The following is an 18,365-nucleotide window of genomic DNA, read 5'->3' on the forward strand; positions in this document are numbered from 1 at the left end:
CAGCCAATCAGAAGCCACACTTTGGTTTCCGAACATTTTGGAAGTCAAATGGACTTCCGGAAAGGATTCCGTTTGACTTCCAAGGTACAACTGTATTATGAAGCTTCCTGTCTATACTGGGCAAGGGACTTTGGACATAATATACAACTTACAGCATGGGAGAAGCTATGGAACTGGGATTTGAAGTTTACTGCATGTTATACGTTGAAAGAAAATTATATGAAAACGATGTATCATTGGTATTTAACCGCTAGTAAACTAGCTTGTATAAAACAAAGTCAAATACATGCTGGAAATGTAAGGAAAAAGAGTTCTCTTTCTGTGTTGGTTGCTTGAGAATTGTTTGCAAATTTCAAAATCTGAAAAAACTAAATATTTTTTTTTAAAGACATCTCTGCACCAGGGCCCCCTGGCATGGCTGTGCATGGTACCCTGACATTGCATGTTGGCAAGTGGGTGGAACTTACTTTTCCCTACTCCCATACATTGCATGCCTGACTCTATCAGGCCTGCAGTTCCCACCCTACTCTCAAGAGTCTCTCTCCCTTTGGGGGAAGCTGAGGACCAAAGTCACAGTAGGCAGGAAGCCATGGAGGAGTCCAGCCAGGCAGCCACTCACTTGTACAGGCTGGAGAGGTTCACATCAGAACTCTTCAAATGCAAGAGCTGTGTCAGGTTGAATTCAGGGAACAACCCTGGTGTGTCCAGAAACTAGAAGAAAATAGTCATTCATTAGATTCTTAGCCTCTCAATTCAAAACAACATCTTCAGTATTTCCCTCTCCCCGCAATTTCCTCCTCTGCAGATTGTGGGATTGCCTGGCTGTCTCATGCCTATTTCAGCAATTTCCATGCCAAAATGATAATGATTGACAAGGGGGAGAGATGGGATCCCAGGATTAGAATCTAAGATTACAGTGTGTGGGTTCTGGTCTGGTGTTAAGGGTAACCATGACTCACTTCTCTCCTCGCCCACATTATTTCCCCCCTTGTTCCACTGCAGATGGCACTCAGCAGTATCAAAGAATACTCATGGTAGCCCAAGGGACTTACCTGAAGGAGATGCCCATCGGCCCATGGCCGACACACCACTGTGTACATACTTCCCCCAACTAAAAATGTCAGTAGAACCAGCAGCATCAGCAGCCATGAAAATATGAAGCTGAACCCAACGCTCCTGTCAGAGAAGGGAAAACATGATTGGAGGTCTCGGATTTTGCTGGATGGATGTGAAGAGCAGCCGTCGGAGCCCTTGCACCTTTGCCCCAGACAACTCTTCCATTCATTCTGACACACAATCCAGCAGATAAACATAAGGAACAGCCAGAGGTCCATGGGAAAGTCCAGGACAAGGTCAGGGTGCCAAAATACTCAGGGGGCATGGCTCTGCACCGTGCCAATCTGCCAGTAATGCTGCATTTCTGGATACTTAAGGATATTCCCACCCTAGCTTTCTCTAGTAGGAGCCTGTACACAAAACAGATTGTGTATGGGAAAACCCTCCATAGAATAGCTCCCAGAGAGCTGGGGAATCAGGCATCCAGCAATACATGTAAAGATCTACAGCTGCCTCCTGAGTCCTGCCACCCATGCTCTCACATTTGCTACGCCATAACGCAGCTTGGCAACATTTAGCAATCATCAGGAAGGGTAATAAGGTAACAGAACATGAGTTTTGCATGCAGAAGGTTCCAGGATGAATCCCTGGCATCTCCAAGTAGGGCTTGGAAGGACTTCTAGCTGAAACTCTGGACAGCCACTGCCAGTCAGCACTGATGGTGCTGTGCTAGATGAACCAAGGGCCTGACATGGGATGCAGCAGCAGCTTCCTACATTCCTTTGACTTATTGGATGACTCTCTGTCATGAGATGGGAGAAGGTACAAAGTCTCTTACGCCATGAGGAGGTCTCCACCAGTGTTTGCGAGGCAGCCCCGTTTGGTAGGCATCTCTCGCGGGTTTAGCCCAAGTGCCCCAAACAAGAGGCCCAGCACATTGAATACAATGATCACGAGCACCAGAGAGCAGAGGCAAAGGCCAGCAATCCACCTGAAGTAAGGAAAAGGAAAACAGTTAAGACTCCAACAGAAGGCAATGGCTAAGGGAAGGAAGGAGCCAAAACCTGGTAATGGGTTTGATCTCTGCTAAAAACCAGCGTCAGCAAGACTGTACTCTGCTGGCATGTGCACCAAAGGCCTGGCAACAAGAAGAAGCAAATTAGAAAACATGAGATCCCATCCAAGCCTAGGTTATGAACAATGGTATAGCACTGAAGAAAAACAAGTGCTATCTGGGCCAATTAACCAAATAGGAAGACAAGGATTTTAATTTTCATACTACTGCAGATTAGATGTGGTGCCCTGTCCAAAAATGTTGTGGGAAACCATCAGTGTGACATGAAACTGCACATCAGAGGCTTCCAAAATAGTGGCCAGAAAGCTTTTAGCCCTTCGTTTAGACTACCATTCTCATCCCATTTCCTACAGCTGCCATTTTGATAACATATGACCACTCATAGTCAGGAGGGACAGGGGACTAACATTTCACCCAACACAGGACCTACCGTGGCTTAAGCTAACCTAAGGGATTTACCCAGCTTACAATACTCTAAGTGTTATTCTAAAGCAGCAATGCTGCAGCAAGCAAAGGCTCTAGCAGCTCAGTCAGCTGCTTGTGGCTGCAAAGCCAGACAGGATGTATGTGACTGTTGCCATGGAAACAAAGGGGCAGTCCATTCTCCTTATTGAGCACAGGATGTGAGCTCAGTGTGTGTCATATGACCTGTACAGGATGTACATGGGTGGAGTTTGGAGTTTCTCTCTGTTTTGTTGAAGAGAGCAGACATCTTTCACTGTATGACTGCTAAAGACAGGAATAAAAACATGTAGAAACATTTCTGTCTGAGTCTGATTCCCCTCCCTGGGGATATGCAGGGAGCAGGGAGGAGGAGAAGCAGTTGGTGTGTTTTTCTCACAGCCTGAGGAAAATCGCCGGAACGGACCTCGTGTGTTTTTCCTGCCGGGAGTCGCCGGAGGGAGGTCAAAAGAATTCAGCCGGTGCCTGGAGAGATAGGCACATACCTCTGACCGAGCCTGAATTCTAACACTAAGAACACTTTAATTCATACCTGTAGCTATCATAGGTGACAATATCTGGCTCATAGGTACTCGCCCAACTGACAACATCTGTCATGGACTGAGAGATATTCCCCATTCTGCTCAGTGTGGAAAAGTTGCTACGGGTATCTTCAATCGCTTGCTCAACATCACGAAGGCGAGACTCTCCTTCTGCAAGGACCAAAATATACACAAATAAACAAATATACTTTGTTCACTATGGCAGAGAGCATCTTACCACAGGGCAGCCACCTGCTATGTGTTCTGGATATGTAGTATTTTATGCCCAATTGCTTATTAGCTCTCCGAGGAAGAACCATTCACACACCTCAGCAAATCTCATGCCTCCTTCATTTCTGGCTGCCCATCCTTCATTCAGTTCAAGTTAGGGGGGAGGGGGAACGCAAAGCAGGAAGGACAAGGAAAGCTGTGGATTGAGAGAAGGGAAACATCCAGCCCCACTGAGCCCAGTGCCATCTTACCCATAGGCGCTAGGGGTGCGGGGCACCTGGGTGCCGGGCTCTCAGGAGCGCCAGGCTGAGAGTCCGGGACCCGAGAGTTGAGTCCGGGGAAGAGCCCACCGGTGACTGAGCTAGCGAGACGCAGAGGTGGCTAGCTGGCTCTGCTCTCCTGCAAGCCTGGGACTGGGCAACTGGGGGGGGGGCGCTGGGCGGATCTTTGTACCCCAGCACCGCATATGCTTAAGACAGCCCTGACTGAGCCCACTGATGCCTAATAAATGGAGGAGCTAGCAAGAATGTGCAGCCTAGCCATGTCCTCTAAACAACAGTGTGTATGTAGCATTGGTCCATAGGAGGACATACGTTTTAAAAATGTTTTGCGACATCTTGTAGCTCAGTGATAAGAGTGAATGCATGTCCAAGGTCCTAGACTGAATTCCTTAGCATCTCCAATTAAGGGATCTCAAGTGGAATTTGTAGAACTACCGTGAATCAGAGTAGACAGTGCTAGGCTGGACTGACCATTGATTTGACTCTGTAGAACAAGAGCTTCATATGTTCACATGTGATTAACTCACACCTATCACTCCATGCATCCACAGCAGGTAGCTGTAACTGCATCTTCAGGACAGGAAATGCCATGTTGCTTGAACATGCACATGTGAGAAACTGTTGGGTGTGAACTCCAATTACTATGTAGAAGGTATATTTGTAGAATAATAATTTCTAAACAAAGAAAAGGCTGCACTATTGCAAAACTGTAAACAGTTATATTGAATGACTGAGAGCTGAAACTTGACTAAATTCCACATATTAATGTGAACTGATCAAAGAGATATTTGGCAGGTGACCTCTAGTTTCTGAGGACATTATAAGTGTAACCATAGCCTTTCAACTGGTTCTTGAAATGAGAATACACACACCTTTATTTATCTGTTGAAACTACTTACCAGACACCACCTTTTTTGTTTGTTCAGACACCTTCTTTGGAATATCAGCCAGAACTTTTCTTGCCTGCCAGTGCCAGAACCCAGAATAAAGACATAGGCAGATGGAAACAAAAGACAAACAACACAGAGATCTCAGAATCACATATGCTCTTATAGTGTTGAACAAAGGGCAAAGCAATGTGAATCAAAAAGGCATTGCAATACGTGCTGATTCCAAAGAGGAGGTGGGCTAACAATACCTTCTGAGAATGGGATACAGGCATTGATGGTCTGAGAGATCGGGGGAGCCCTATGACCCAAGGCTGTGGTTTATGCTGCTAGGCTCAGTCTGTGGCTCTGCTCCTACTGCACAGCCTTTCCTAGACAGGCCATCCCTGGCACACTGCCACCTGGCATGGGCACTCAGAAAGTCTGCTCTGTGTGGCACACTCTGATTGCGGAGGAGAGAGAAAAGATGGATGGAGGGAAGGATGTTACCTTTGCAATGGTGTCCTGAGGGTTTGAGTCTGTCAGATTGGTCAACAGCTGGAGTGGGCGGCTGACATCCGGAACCTGTGGGAACAGATGAAGGGGCAGTTTATCTATCTGTAAGAAATTAAAGTGATGATGCATTGTGTTCTGGGAGGGATAGGAATCTTTGTGTTTCACTCAAATGTTTACACTGACACAGGTAAGAGCAACGTGGCGTCCACTGAGATGTTTGTATGTTTATGTGCTGGCAAGACCAGACAAACACATCCATGGGCATCTTGTAGACACGCTCCAACACTGTAGCCAGGCCTCAGCTGAGATTCCACCCTGACATCTATTGCACCACCTGGCACTGGCTTTAGGCTCTGTCTCAGTAGTGTCACTCAATTAGCTAAGCCCACTTATCCTGAAAGTGGTGCTTCTTCCCATGTTCTCTAAAAACCCACCATCCCTTTCCTAAGGTCTCTGCACTCCAACCCCATTTTACCGCACTGAGATTGGCCCCAGGCTCCAGGTTCTCCTTTGGGACATCCTTGCAAGGTGCACCGCAGTCTTTCAAAGTCTGGTTGATATCAGTGCTCAAGGCGGTCAGGTTTTGGTTCAGCTGTTCCTGAAGGTCCCGCAAGTGATTTGTTGACTCATTGACTGCCCGGAGCTCTTTTTCCACAGAGCTAGTCACTGCAATGGACAGAGAAAAAGAGTGAGGAGGAACTTTGCAATCTCCACCCCAGTGACAGATAGTTTTCAGCACAAGGGAATCAAGTGGTGCATAAGTTTTATGAAATAAAATAAAACTAAATAAATAAATTTGTGTACCCCACCCATCTGAGTTCGTTGCCCCAGCCATTCTCGGTGGCTTCCAACAGAATAAATAAGAACACAAGAGAACACCACTGAAAGCTTCCTGGGCTGCCTTCAGATGTCTACGGAAGGTCAAATAATTATTTATCTCTTTGACATCTGACAGGATTGCGTTCCACAGGGCGGGTGCCACTACCAAGAAGGCCCTTTCTGCCTGGTTCCCTGTAACCTCACAGGGAGGGAACTACCAGAAGACCCTCAGAGCTGGACCTCAATGAACAAATCAAATGCAATTTATTTATTTTGTAAAATTTATATGGCACTTGAATGTAAAAAGAAAGAAACCTCAAATCAGTTAACAAAGATATAAAACAATGGAATTATCAGTAAAAATATATATTAAGATCAACAATAAGCTAAAAACCAGAGTAAAACCCCTGTTCAACATTCGACATGTCTGGATAGGCTTGCCTAAACAAAAATGTTTTTTAGCAGGTGCCAAAAAGAGCACAACGTAAGCGCCTGCCTGATGTCAATAGGCAAGGAGTTCTGAAGTGTGGGGGCTGCCCCACTACAAGATCAATTTCTTACAAATGCAGAACAAATACTATACAGGACCTATAACATTGCCAGTTCCACAGATTGAAGCAGTCACATAAAGAGGGGTAAAAACATAAACAAAACAAAACAATGCTTTAAACAAACAAATCAAATTCAGGACAATGAACTACAGCAACAAGCACTTTTCTCCCAAGAAGGGGCTGGCTATCCTTTGGCCCTCCAGAAGTTGCTGGACTACAGTTCCCATCAGCCCTGATCATTAGCCGTGCTGGCTGTGGCTGATGGGGGTTGGAGTCCCAACAACATCTGGAGGGCCAAAAATTCCTGACCCATGCTCTAAACCTTCTTTGTCCTCTGAGCACCTTTGCCTCACCCCATGCCACAGTTAAAGAGACACACTTTCTGGGCCTCCATCTCTACTACTAGATCCCACAACACACTCTTCATTAGACAGTAGGTCAGTACCATTGAGAAGATATACAGCATCGTCCAGTGCTTCGTTTACTCGTCCACCTATTTGATTCTTGATCTTGTCTCCCAAAGTCTGCCCAATCTCTGCAGAGAAAACATCAGAACAAGAGGATCAACAAGAATGCTTCCCACCATTATGTCACATACCAAATGCCAGAAAAAAATGGTTTATGGACATTGAGAACTCCTTGAATGATAAAGGGATAATAGGCAATGCTTTGGGTACAAACCAACGTTCTACAGTTTAAGTAGGAGCAGAACTCAGTGATGACTGCGTGGATGAAGCAGGCCACAAGGGTAAAGGAAGGAATTCTGCAGATGACCACTGAACTTCTGGGGCAGACTTCTAATTCTCGGGAAATGCTGGGTCTGTATGCAGCTGTCTTGTGTGGTGGAGCACTGAGCTTCAGGTGAACATCTTCTTAGTGAAGATCCTTCCAGTACTGGTCTGACTTTATCACCCTGGCTGGACACTGTATCTTCCTGAGCAGGAAGAAATATAAAAGGCTACCCATTTCAGCTGACCCTTGCTTGAGCAGCAAAGTCTTCCTGAGCACTGGTGTGTTCCCTGAATCCTTCATTCTTCTTTGTTCATGCCAGCTAGTTTGTCCTCCATTTCTGACACCCAAACTCTTGGTTTGTCCTCCAGTTGTGGCCTGCTCTTTGACCCTGACTCCTGGCTTGCTCCTTGACCACACCTCTCCCAATGATACTGGGTAATTTCAGTTGATTTCCAAGCTTGAGGCCTGCTTTTTTTTGCCTCCCTCCCTCAAGATTTAGACAACACAGATTGTGGCCAGTGGCAGAAACTCACCTTGCAGGCTCTGATTGGCTTGCTTCAGTGGCACTGAACTGGAGTCAATGATGTCATTAATCTCCTGTGAAGAACCAGGGAAGGGATGAAATACAGTATGCTCTGCAGGGGAGGGGGCAGCAAGCAGGATCAAGATCCTGAACATATTTATGGTCATGGATATGAAATTATAAGGACAACAGCATGATGTGCATTGCTTGAACACAGAGGACTCAGTAGTGCCCATTGTATTGAAGTGCATTGCTTCTGCATTGTCCCACTCCCCAGTTTTACACCAATCCAGTTGAAAAGGTTTCTTTGAACTTCTGAATCACTGCCATTTAGAATACATCTTTCCGCAATACTTAATGATGTTTGATTTTTTTAATATATATGTTTTTTATGAAATAGCATTATATAAATAGCCTAAATAAATAAATATTGTGTAGAAAGTGTAGAAATATTGTATAGAAAATAAGCCCTAAAGACTACCATCCTGTGTACACTTACTGGGAAATCAGTCCCCTTTGAGCACCAATTTTGACATAAACACACTTACGTTTGTCCTGCAAAAATATATGTGGAACTTCATGATGGATCACAGCTTAAAAGTAAGTGTTCACGAGTGTCTTCCACCATAGAGGCAAATGCTATTTGCAAAAAAATTGAGGAACCGAACATACAAAATTGACTACCATCTAATTCTGCAGGTGAAGAGACACTGAAGCCACAGCCAACCCAACATTTTGTGGACTGGGAGCACAACTGCAGTTATTTTGCCTCCATGTATGGTGGGTGTTTCTATCCAGACCAGCTCCTACCAATCCCCATGGTTAAGCATGGGTTAAAAAGATATTTCAGGCACATGTAGGTTTTGCAAATGGTTTCCCAAAGAACAATTTAATTCACTATTCAGAAACAGCTCTAAGAAGTTAGCATGGCATGATATATTGGTCCCTGTGTTTCTTGTGGGAGCTGCCTTCAGTGGGAGGTACCATTAAACCAATATACCTTGGTAAACAATGTAGCTCAGCACCATTTGATAATTCTGTGTTAACAGCAAAGCATGTTTGTGCCTTCCAGTACTATGAACAGTTTGTGCTGCTGTTTAAATGAGTATATTTTTATATCCTAATCAAAGAAGATATGGAAAACAGGTGCCTGAGAAGGCACTGAAGTCCAGAACTACCAAGATGACTCCTGTAGCCCTGTCATGATCCCAGAATTCACCTTGTACCAGTGCTTGGAAAGCCATGGACCTCTATTCCTGGCACAGGATTCTTCCTCAGGTATCATCTGATCCAGTTACCCTTCTAACTTATAGTGGCTAAGTAGTTTGCCATGGCCACTGAAGTGTTGAAAGTGCAGATTTAGGGCATGTCAGTGGGATAATGGCCGTTAAACAGTGCAATGATGCTCATAAGAAGTAAATCATTGGAGGTTGGAGGTAGGGATACAGAGGTGCATTTCTGGGGAACAGGGCAAGGCATAGGGAGGCTGGTGAAGGAAACAAGCAGCAAGAGGAAGAACACCTCACTATGTAGGCAGGGCAGTAGAAGTGATCATACATGGAGGATAGGAGGAAAATACAAAAGACACCTGCCTGTAGAAAGGAAACAGGGGAAGGTGCATAATATAGCTTATAGACTATATACCTTAGGGATAGAGTTCAGGAACATGAACAGGTTGTCCATCGTATTGTTCAAAGTGACGAAGCCTCCACTGATTCCCTGTGATATCTGACGGTTGCTGACATACGCACAAATATCCCCAGCCCTGCAGTGAAGGAAGCAGGCAGAGTTGAGAGGACAACTCTTCATACTGAAGTTGCTTCTCCTTTTCCTCAAAGAGGAAAAGCTAGTAATATCATGCAACCAGTCAAAAAACATAACAATGGGTACCAACAAAGTTGTGACTTATTTATGAAGTGTCTTGATTGACATTGTTCCATTTTGGGGGGAGCAAATGGGGGATACAGCGTAGGCAATGTGAGCAGGTCATAGAGACCTACTAGTACCCCCCAAAGGCAGCAGTAAAACTGCAGCATGAGACTTGCATGTCTGTGTGATTCGTCTCCAACTACTTACTCTTTAGCACCCACTCTGTGCTTGCAACACATTGTAAGCTTGAATGTATAGGTTTATTTTGGGGGTGTCTGGTGGATGCACTCCCCTTGCCCATTGGTCAGAGGTTAATCCAGGTCGTTTTTAGATCCATTCCAACTTTATGATACTGAAATAATTCAGCACTTCATAGGCACCCTGGGTTCCCTCGAGTCTGCAAGAACCTCCATAGAACTAGTGCAAGGACAAATGGTGCAGAAAGGGCTCTGGCAGTTGCTTGTTCCTGTGGTGGCATGCTCCAGAGTAAAAGCCAGCCATGCTCTGGTTCCCAGGCAGCCAGCCATGCCACAGAAGGCTCCTGGGAATCTCCCTTCACACATTTATGCTCGTGTGCCTCAAGGTGTTCTGGCAGAAAATTAGTGACTGGCTGCTCAGACTTGAACCATATGCTGAATTGATAGGAACAGTGATGCTGGAGGTCAAGTCTGACTGGAAATAGTGTCATTCATCATTTCCCCTGGACTCCAAAGTAACTCTGTAGTTGTTCAGTGAGGAGATATACTTGCTTGAACACTGGCAAGAATTAAGGCCTACTTTGATCATTCTGCACTGCTAAACGTCTCTAGTGGCTGATCCCCAAAGGTTTGGAAACTCAATCTCTGCTGCCAGAGCTACTAACCTCAACTTTTCATTTCACACAATAGAAGTAGCCTACACGCACAGTGCAATTTCCTGTTGGGCCTCCCTGCAGGGACCATCCCATCCTCCCTCAGGCTCCAGGAAGCCATTCCTTTGCACAAGACCATCATAAAAGGCTGTGGCCAGACTTAAAAGTGATGCCAAGTAGACAAATAAATTGTCTCATTTAAACTAGACCTGCAGCCACTATGTGTACAACATCAGCACATAAGAGAAGTGCCTACAAACAGTGTACATGCAGGTGAGACAAGCCAGTTCATATCAGACAGCTAAGCAGGTGCATCTTGCTTGAAATTGGGTCCAAATGGCAGTAGCTGTATAGTTGGGGGCTGCTCCATCACCTGACCTCCCTTCCTGCTGAGTTACCAGGATGGAGTGTGGGAGGTAAGGTCAACATGTTGCAAGCATGCTGGCAGGAGCGCCAGATTGGCTCCACTGGTGCATTTTCACAGCACCAACCTCATCCCTCAGCCACTCTGTCACAGTATGCTGTACTGACTCAGCCAGAGGGAAGTCAGATGAGCAGCACAGCCTCACCATGCTGTCCACTACTGCTGAACAGGTAACGTAGACAGACTGGAATAAACTCCTTGCTGAACTCGTCACAGCAATAACCCACTCCCGCCCTGTTCATTGATGCTCAGTATAGTACCCAACTCACACGAGAATGGTAGTGACAGCTAGCAGGAATGCAAATAACGTCCGCCTCTTGCAATTGGTGTTTTTTGTCTGCTTCTGGTACATGGAGCCGCCGCAGTGCCCACAGCAGCGGCAGCAGAAGAAGAACAAACCCACCAGGGGCACAAGGATGATGAAAAGAAGACCAATGGCAAAGCAAACGAGGAAGCCTGTTTGGTATACAAACATCTAGAGATGGGGAGGGGAGGAGAGAAGAAAACAAACAGACACAGTAGTCAGCTAGTATGATCATTCAAAGACGCTGACACCTGCCTGCCTCAAAATAAAAGGGTGAAGGGCTCAGCACAGGGTGGTCCCCAAGAGTCCACTGATGGTTCTTCTTCAAAAACAATCTGGATTTATTAGAATGTTTTCTTGGCCATGTCCTGGACATGAAGTTTGTTATTCTGGAGTCCACTTTGCTCATCTAGAGATAGTGACCTAGTAGCATGTACCAGGGCTTACAGGCTTCTACCCCTGCTCCTGCATTCCTGGCAAGGATCAGGCTGCTCTTGTTAGTCAACAGGGTATATATGTGCTTGCACAGGGCATTGCGTTCTTGCACACGGGCTTCAAAAGTTCCCACCCAGAGTCACACATAATCACAGGTCCAGTAATCCCTATGAACAATGTGGCTCTGGATGCTCAGACCTTAGAAGGCCTTCCCTCCTTAGCCTCCCAGGATAATGTAAACAGCGCATGCTAGCACCAAAAGTGTACTGGGAAGGCATGGCACTGTCTAGGCAAGCTTGGCCTAGTCTGATCCTCCAAACCAGGGTTTTTTTTCCTGGACTTCTTCCCTAGCACTCTCCTTCCAACGCCACAACTGATCTTAATTTCACTCTCCTGAAAGAGGGGCCATCATGCATCCCTGAGTCCCTATCAGAATCTTTACTTGGTTTATTAAACTTGCAGAGAACAACTGAGAATGTTTTCATTTGTACTGCTTATATATTTATTTATTTATTTAGACACTGACCACGTTTGACTTCTGGGTGAAGTGTCAACCTTTCGGTGTTTGCTGAGCCTACCACACCAACATTTCCTTTTCATCCCTGTCCAGGTTCACCAACTGCCACCCACTAGCCTCTGAGTTCCATGAAGCAATACAAAAAAATAAATAAATCACCTCTTTATACACTGCTGGGTCTGTGAAATTAACCTGGCGCTGGATCAGGCGAGTCAGAAGATCTGAGGAGAATAACAGAGGGGTCAGCAGTGCCAGGAGGGGGAAGAGGGAATATACCATCACCTACATTATTGGACATTTGTGCATCACTCAACACTGAGATCTCTTTGGAAATTCCTACCCGTAGCCTACGTTACCAGGATGAGACCCTATTTTCTCCAGCTGTCCTTCTCCAAAGCTCTCCTGCTATAACCCATTTGAATGACTCTATGCACATCACATATGGAATTTCTTTCTCTCTTTTTATTTTGTGCCACGGGCTATAGTGCTCAATAAACATTTTGCTGATAGAAAAGAAACTTTTTTCCCCTTTGCAGCCCAAGTTAAGCAATACCCCACTTTACCACTAAGGGGTGCCACACTGTATGGTTAGCAAACATGTCCTCTGAGCTTCAACAGCTCTGAAGAGAAAATGCTGTGTCCTGGGAACTGCCGAAAACAGACCAGACCTTCAGGCTTGTGAAGTTTACTTGATTTTAACTGGAACCCTGAGATCCACCACCCAGAGCCTAATGCAAAATACATGTGCTTAGCATTAAATAATTCTGAGCCTATGATCCTTCCACACAAAAATTCACACCAAGCTATCCCAAGCTTGTTTCATTTCGACAATATACCGTAATTTGGAGAAAAGGGATCGTTTTGCTACCACAAAACAACTGGCAGTCGGAAACCCTTGCTGATCTACTGCAAATCACTCAAAGATCTACCAGTAAAGCTAGATCTGCCTTCTGCCCACTCTGATCTAGCAGGTAAAAACATAAGCACCTAAAATGAGCCTCGCTAAATCAGACCAATGGCCCACCTATGTATTCTTCTCCCACTACTGAGCAGCTGGTTCTAGCCTGTAAACATATGGAACTGAGAATATTAGTTTCTCCAGGTTTTTGGTAAAACTAGCAAGCTTGAAGGGACGTGGGTGGTGCTGTGGTCTAAACCAACTGTAGTGACTTTGGGTGGTATTCAACTGAATTTTACCTACTGAAATGAACAAATGTGACTAAGTTAGGTTCATTCATTTCAATGGGTCTACCCTGAGTTAAACTTTGTCAAATGCCTCCCTTTGTTATTCAAGGAGGGAAGTTGGGTGATCACCACCTAGCAGGTAAGACTCATCATTATACACAATCAGATTTAAAACCCAGGAAAAAGAAAAATGCACTGACAGTAAATTGAGATGTGATTCACAGAATTACATAAACACAAATAAGCAGTGTTGAGCCTCGAAGGCTGGAGACGAAAGACTATGGGGCTATGACACCAGGATATGATCTAAATATTCCAGAGGAATATTCCAGTGTCCAGAGGAGGGCAACCAAAATGGTCAAAGGCCTGGAAACGATGCCTTATGAGGAACGGCTAAGGGAGCTGGGCATGTTTAGCCTGGAGAAGAGGAGGTTAAGGGGTGATATGATAGCCATGTTCAAATATATAAAAGGATGTCACATAGAGGAGGGAGAAAGGTTGTTTTCTGCTGCTCCAGAGAAGAGGACACGGAGCAATGGATCCAAACTACAAGAAAAAAGATTCCACCTAAACATTATGAAGAACTTCCTGAGAGTAAGAGCTGTTTGACAGTGGAATTTGCTGCCAAGGAGTGTGGTGGAGTCTCCTTCTTTGGAGGTCTTTAAGCAGAGGCTTGACAACCATATGTCAGGAGTGCTCTGATGGTGTTTCCTGCTTGGCAGGGGGTTGGACTCGATGGCCCTTGTGATCTATTCCAACTCTATGATTCTATGATTCTATTAGTCTGCAGGGTAGCATTACTGAACGGGAAGTTCCTGCATTAACAAAAGTTGTGGGCGGCGGCGGCGGGGTGGAGATTAACAGCAGCACTTTTCCTGTGCAACTGAAACACAGCGACTAGTTCTGGTGCTTTCATTCTAAAGTTGCGAGGAGTTTTCAAGAAGAGCAAGATGTTAAAAAGCACTGGAAAGCACAGAAACATCAAAAAGCAAGTCAGAGTTCATTTTATGCTGAATATTTATCTAAATATAGCAAGAAGTATGCCAAGGCTCAGTCTGGCTGAGGATAAGTGGACTGACTGGAAACTGGAATCTCTGATGACAGTATGGAGTGGAATGGAGACAGGAGAGGGGATGGAGAAAGAGCCTCTGCCACATGTCCAATATAAACCAGTGTGTGCAGACCTCACACCAGAGAGGGTCAGGAAGCTTTTCTCTTCATTGGATAGAATGGCCTTGTAAATGTGTGCAAACAACCAGACCACAGAAAGTTAAATCGGAGCTAAGGCCTGCATGCACAGGACACACACACAATGCCCAGGGCTCCGTTTGGAGTGTGTAAAATAACAACAAAGCAAAGGGGTGCCTCCAGGGAGGAAAGCACGGTGAGCTTCAAAGACCTTACTCTCTGCCTCTTATAGCTGAGGATACTTTCCAATACTGTTTAACATTTTATACTAATCGTTCAGCATTTGAGTGCATGAGGCATTGTCCATTAGCTGTCGCTGCAAAGAGGCAAGCAAACTGGACTCTACTAACCAGGCAGGCTGCAGGGTACCAGTGATGGTCCAGAGCCCACAAGGATGACCTCAAGGGATAGGAACCCTTTTGGTTTCTTCCCTTAGGGGAAATGTTAGGGGAACAAAGTATGCACCCCCATGAAAGTATCAGATAGATGATGAAAGGCCACTGAGAGAGAGGCAGGGAAGTGAAGATATCCCAGGGTGAAAAACGAGAAGAAAGGGAAGGTGGGATTAAGAGCTAGCTTTGTATACAGAAAAGTATGTGCGTTTGTACACTATTTCTGCACTTTAGATATCCAGCAGGTTTTCCCCTCCCATATTTATCAAGAGGCTATTGTTCTTAGATATGCGCTATGTTCTATAGTTGCACCTGAGATGAGTAGGCAATAACTCCGTTGAGTTGTGATATTCACTGCTGGGAAGACATTGTGTATAATTTGACATTACTGCTTAGTATGTCTTGTTCATAAAGTATTATGTACTTTTATATATTCTCCACTACAATTCATAATACGCAATAACTGGTATGTATATAAACTGGTTTTTTTATTGTATGGATATTTAGTAACATATTGACATATATTGCTTATTATGTTCTATGCTGTAAATCACCCTGTGGTCATTTGATGAAGGGCAGTATATAAATTAATAAAGAAATGTAAAAATAAATAAACAAACTGCTACTAAGAAAATTCAGCATGCAACCCTTCTTGAGAAACTGGGGGGTGGGGGGGGGTTATGGCTCCCGTACGGCTCTCTGCTAGGCTTTAACCCCAGTTCCTCTGACTCCAAGAAAGTACAGGCTGTAGCCATCTTAGAAAATATGACTGTGATTAAATCATCAGAACATCAATAAATGGCACAGTATTCTTAGCAGTATTGTAACAAAGGCAGCGATTTTTAGCCCTCATGCCAGAGAAGCTGGGAAATGCAACCACAAAAATAAAAAAACCACATCATAAAAGAACATAAAAGGTCAAAATGTGTAAACCCTGACTCATGACGCCCAGAGTGGACAATGGCCCCACACAACTTGAGGACGTGGCTCTGAACCAAGCCTTTAAAAACTTTATAATGCTTGCTGTGGACCCATGTGGATTTCGGAAGAGAAGATTGCAACAAGAGGTGCTGTCATCCAGGACTCTGTGGCACAGTTCACACCTGTGAGCCGGGCTCCTGGTTTATTCCTCCCAAACAAGCCATGAGTGGTAAGCCACAGAACAAGCCTTGGCTACAGCTCATGACTTTTCTGGATTGAGACAAACTGTGAGGTTCAGATGTAACCCTAAGCCAAACTATAGTTTGCAGAAGCAAGGCAGGAAGAGCAAAGCAGCTGCAATTTTCTTTCCAGTAACCCAAATGTTTGCTCATCTGTGCCAAGCCACTGTTTGGTTTAGTGTGATGTATAATGGGCCATGGAGTCCTTGGTGACAGCATTTCTTGTTCCTCCCTCCCAAGACATCCACCTTCCCCTTCCAGTTCCTCCTTCCTGGTCCCATTTGCCATCTCTCTTGGCCCCATTCTTTCCCTTCCTCCTCCCCGCCCCCCAAACACACTTCTCTCTTCTGCATCTAGGAATCAGATCAAATTTTTTTAAAAGAGAAGTTAATGATTGACTGAAGCTGGAACAGCTTCCTTGCTGCAACCAGTTATATTGGTACCCATGCATTCTATGAAGAGTGCCATTCCAGCCAAAGTGGGTGGAGTGCTGACATCAAATGAATATTCCTATCTGTTTCAGCTTCCCTTGATGACCTGTTAAATCCCATTGCCCTCCCAAGGCTTAGGATAAAATAGCTCAATTCCTCACTCCCTCTGCCCCACATGTCTTACAAAGGACTTAAGGGTACAATTTTCCTGTGAAATCCATTCTCTGCCTAGTTTATCCAGCCACCAGGGCCTACATCTAATCTTGATGAAAGGTATATTTTAAAAAATCACTACTGAGGGCATCAGGGGTTGATGATGGAAGGACAGAAAAATATACTGGGGTGTCTATTTCTGTCTGGGTTCTGCAGTTTAGCAAAGTCCATGCTAATGGCTCTTCAGGTTGCAAACATGCTGCACAGTGAAGTACTGCCTAACCAGTCTTTGTATAACTATGTGAGACTGCCAACAAAAACATGGAGATCAATTAGACTGATCCAGTTGACATAACTGGACTGCCAGCAAACATCTGAGAGAGTGTCCCACCAAAAGCTCTTGAGTAAACTTAGCAGTCATGGGATAAGAGAACAGGTCTGCTTATGGAATGGCAAATGATCAAACAATCAAAAGCAGAGAGAATAAACAAATGAGGAAAATAAGCCATGAAGGCCACCCTGAAGGACTTTCTATTGTGAGAAGCAATATTTAACTTGTTCACAAATTATCTGGAGGCAGGTATGAGATTTGCAAATGACCGCCAAAATATTCAGCACAGTAAAATCCTAAAGAGACTGTAAGGTACTCCAAAAGGATCCCTCAAAACTGTGAACAGACAGCAAAATGACAGATATTTGGTTCTTATGTTGTGTAGCATATGTGATCTGGACAATAAAACCCAACATTTCACAGATAGACTGGTGGGTTCCTGAACTGGCCATAATTAGCCAAATTTAGGGGCTGTGGCAGATAATTCATTGCAAATATAAACCCAGCAGGGAGCACCAACAATGGCAGCAAATGCCATGTTAGAAGCCATGTTAAATGCCATGTTAGAACCTCGCTTGTCAGAGGCACGATCACAGAGTAGGGAACCTCAGGCCTAGGGGCAAAATGTTGTCCTCCAAGCCTCTCTATCTCACAGTCAGAACTCTCCTCAGGCCACATCCCTCGTTGGCTCTCCTCTGCATACCTAATGTTTTTGCCTGGCTGGAATGAGCCCCTGAACTCTGGTAACACCTCTTGCCTGCCTGGATGGATGAAAGAGAGTGTGATTGCGTGTTAGGAAAATAGCCTTATCTAGGAAAAGTAATATTTGCATTAATTGCTCTACTCACGTGTGCCTTTTTCCACACCCATTACTGGCATGCAACCCTTGGAAGGTTGCCCGGAAGGGAATGTGGCCCCAGGACTGACAATGGTCCCTCCCCCCAACAATAAACCTCTGAATACCATATATGGGGACCAACAACAAAGAGGAAGCTTTTGACTTCATCCTTTACCTGAAGCATCCAAGATGGCCAGTCTTGGACCTTCAAACTAATCGAGAATGGCTGTTCTTAGGCTGGACCTTGTTCATTCCCCCCCCCCTTTACATTTCACATGCCCCAAAAATACATTATGAAAACCTGTATTCCTGTACAGACACCCAAACTTAAAACAGTATACATCTGCTTTAAAAAAAAAAAAAATATTAAGTGATCCATGAGTTGGAACTGGTCTTTGCTTTTCTGGAGAATTTGTGGATGAAGTAAGGCTCCAGCATTTCCCCGCAAAGGTACTGTATCTTTGTGCTTTGTTCCTCTTGCCAGTCTTAATTTGTGAGTCATTTTTTTCCATAAGGGCAGGGATCTTATTCATACCTAACCAATTTGATGGTTTCAACGTCAAAAGGGGCACCAATTCTCACTAGCTATTACTCAAAAAAAAACCACAACCCATTAAATTGTGACTAGCTATATCATTGATTTTAGGAGTCTGTC

The 18,365-nt window shown here is 44.8% G+C and overlaps 1 protein-coding gene and 1 long non-coding RNA gene across 6 annotated transcripts in view; one reads left to right on the forward strand and one right to left on the reverse strand.

Moving 5' to 3' along the window:
* LOC307216861 overlaps positions 1-18,365 on the forward strand; it is a 330,476-nt gene that overhangs the window by 291,071 nt on the left and 21,040 nt on the right. The window lies entirely within an intron of this gene.
* LOC307216823 (prominin-1-A-like) overlaps positions 1-18,365 on the reverse strand; it is a 37,599-nt gene that overhangs the window by 14,565 nt on the left and 4,669 nt on the right. For all 5 annotated transcript variants that reach the window (XR_013839334.1, XM_079977429.1, XM_079977432.1 and 2 more), the window contains exons 3-14: positions 12,192-12,253; positions 11,046-11,251; positions 9,278-9,398; positions 7,644-7,707; positions 6,824-6,913; positions 5,484-5,674; positions 5,003-5,077; positions 4,526-4,589; positions 3,126-3,285; positions 1,895-2,047; positions 1,053-1,176; positions 620-711 (exon numbers count right to left, since the gene is read on the reverse strand). Coding sequence is in view for 4 of the 5 variants with exons in the window: in XM_079977429.1 (XP_079833555.1) it covers positions 620-711; positions 1,053-1,176; positions 1,895-2,047; positions 3,126-3,285; positions 4,526-4,589; positions 5,003-5,077; positions 5,484-5,674; positions 6,824-6,913; positions 7,644-7,707; positions 9,278-9,398; positions 11,046-11,251; positions 12,192-12,253 (1,402 nt within the window). In the remaining variant the exon portion in view is untranslated. The remainder of the gene's footprint in view (positions 1-619; positions 712-1,052; positions 1,177-1,894; positions 2,048-3,125; positions 3,286-4,525; positions 4,590-5,002; positions 5,078-5,483; positions 5,675-6,823; positions 6,914-7,643; positions 7,708-9,277; positions 9,399-11,045; positions 11,252-12,191; positions 12,254-18,365) is intronic.

This window comes from Podarcis cretensis (genome assembly GCF_951804945.1).
Source record: "Podarcis cretensis genome assembly, chromosome: 5".
Taxonomy (NCBI): Eukaryota; Metazoa; Chordata; class Lepidosauria; order Squamata; family Lacertidae; genus Podarcis; species Podarcis cretensis.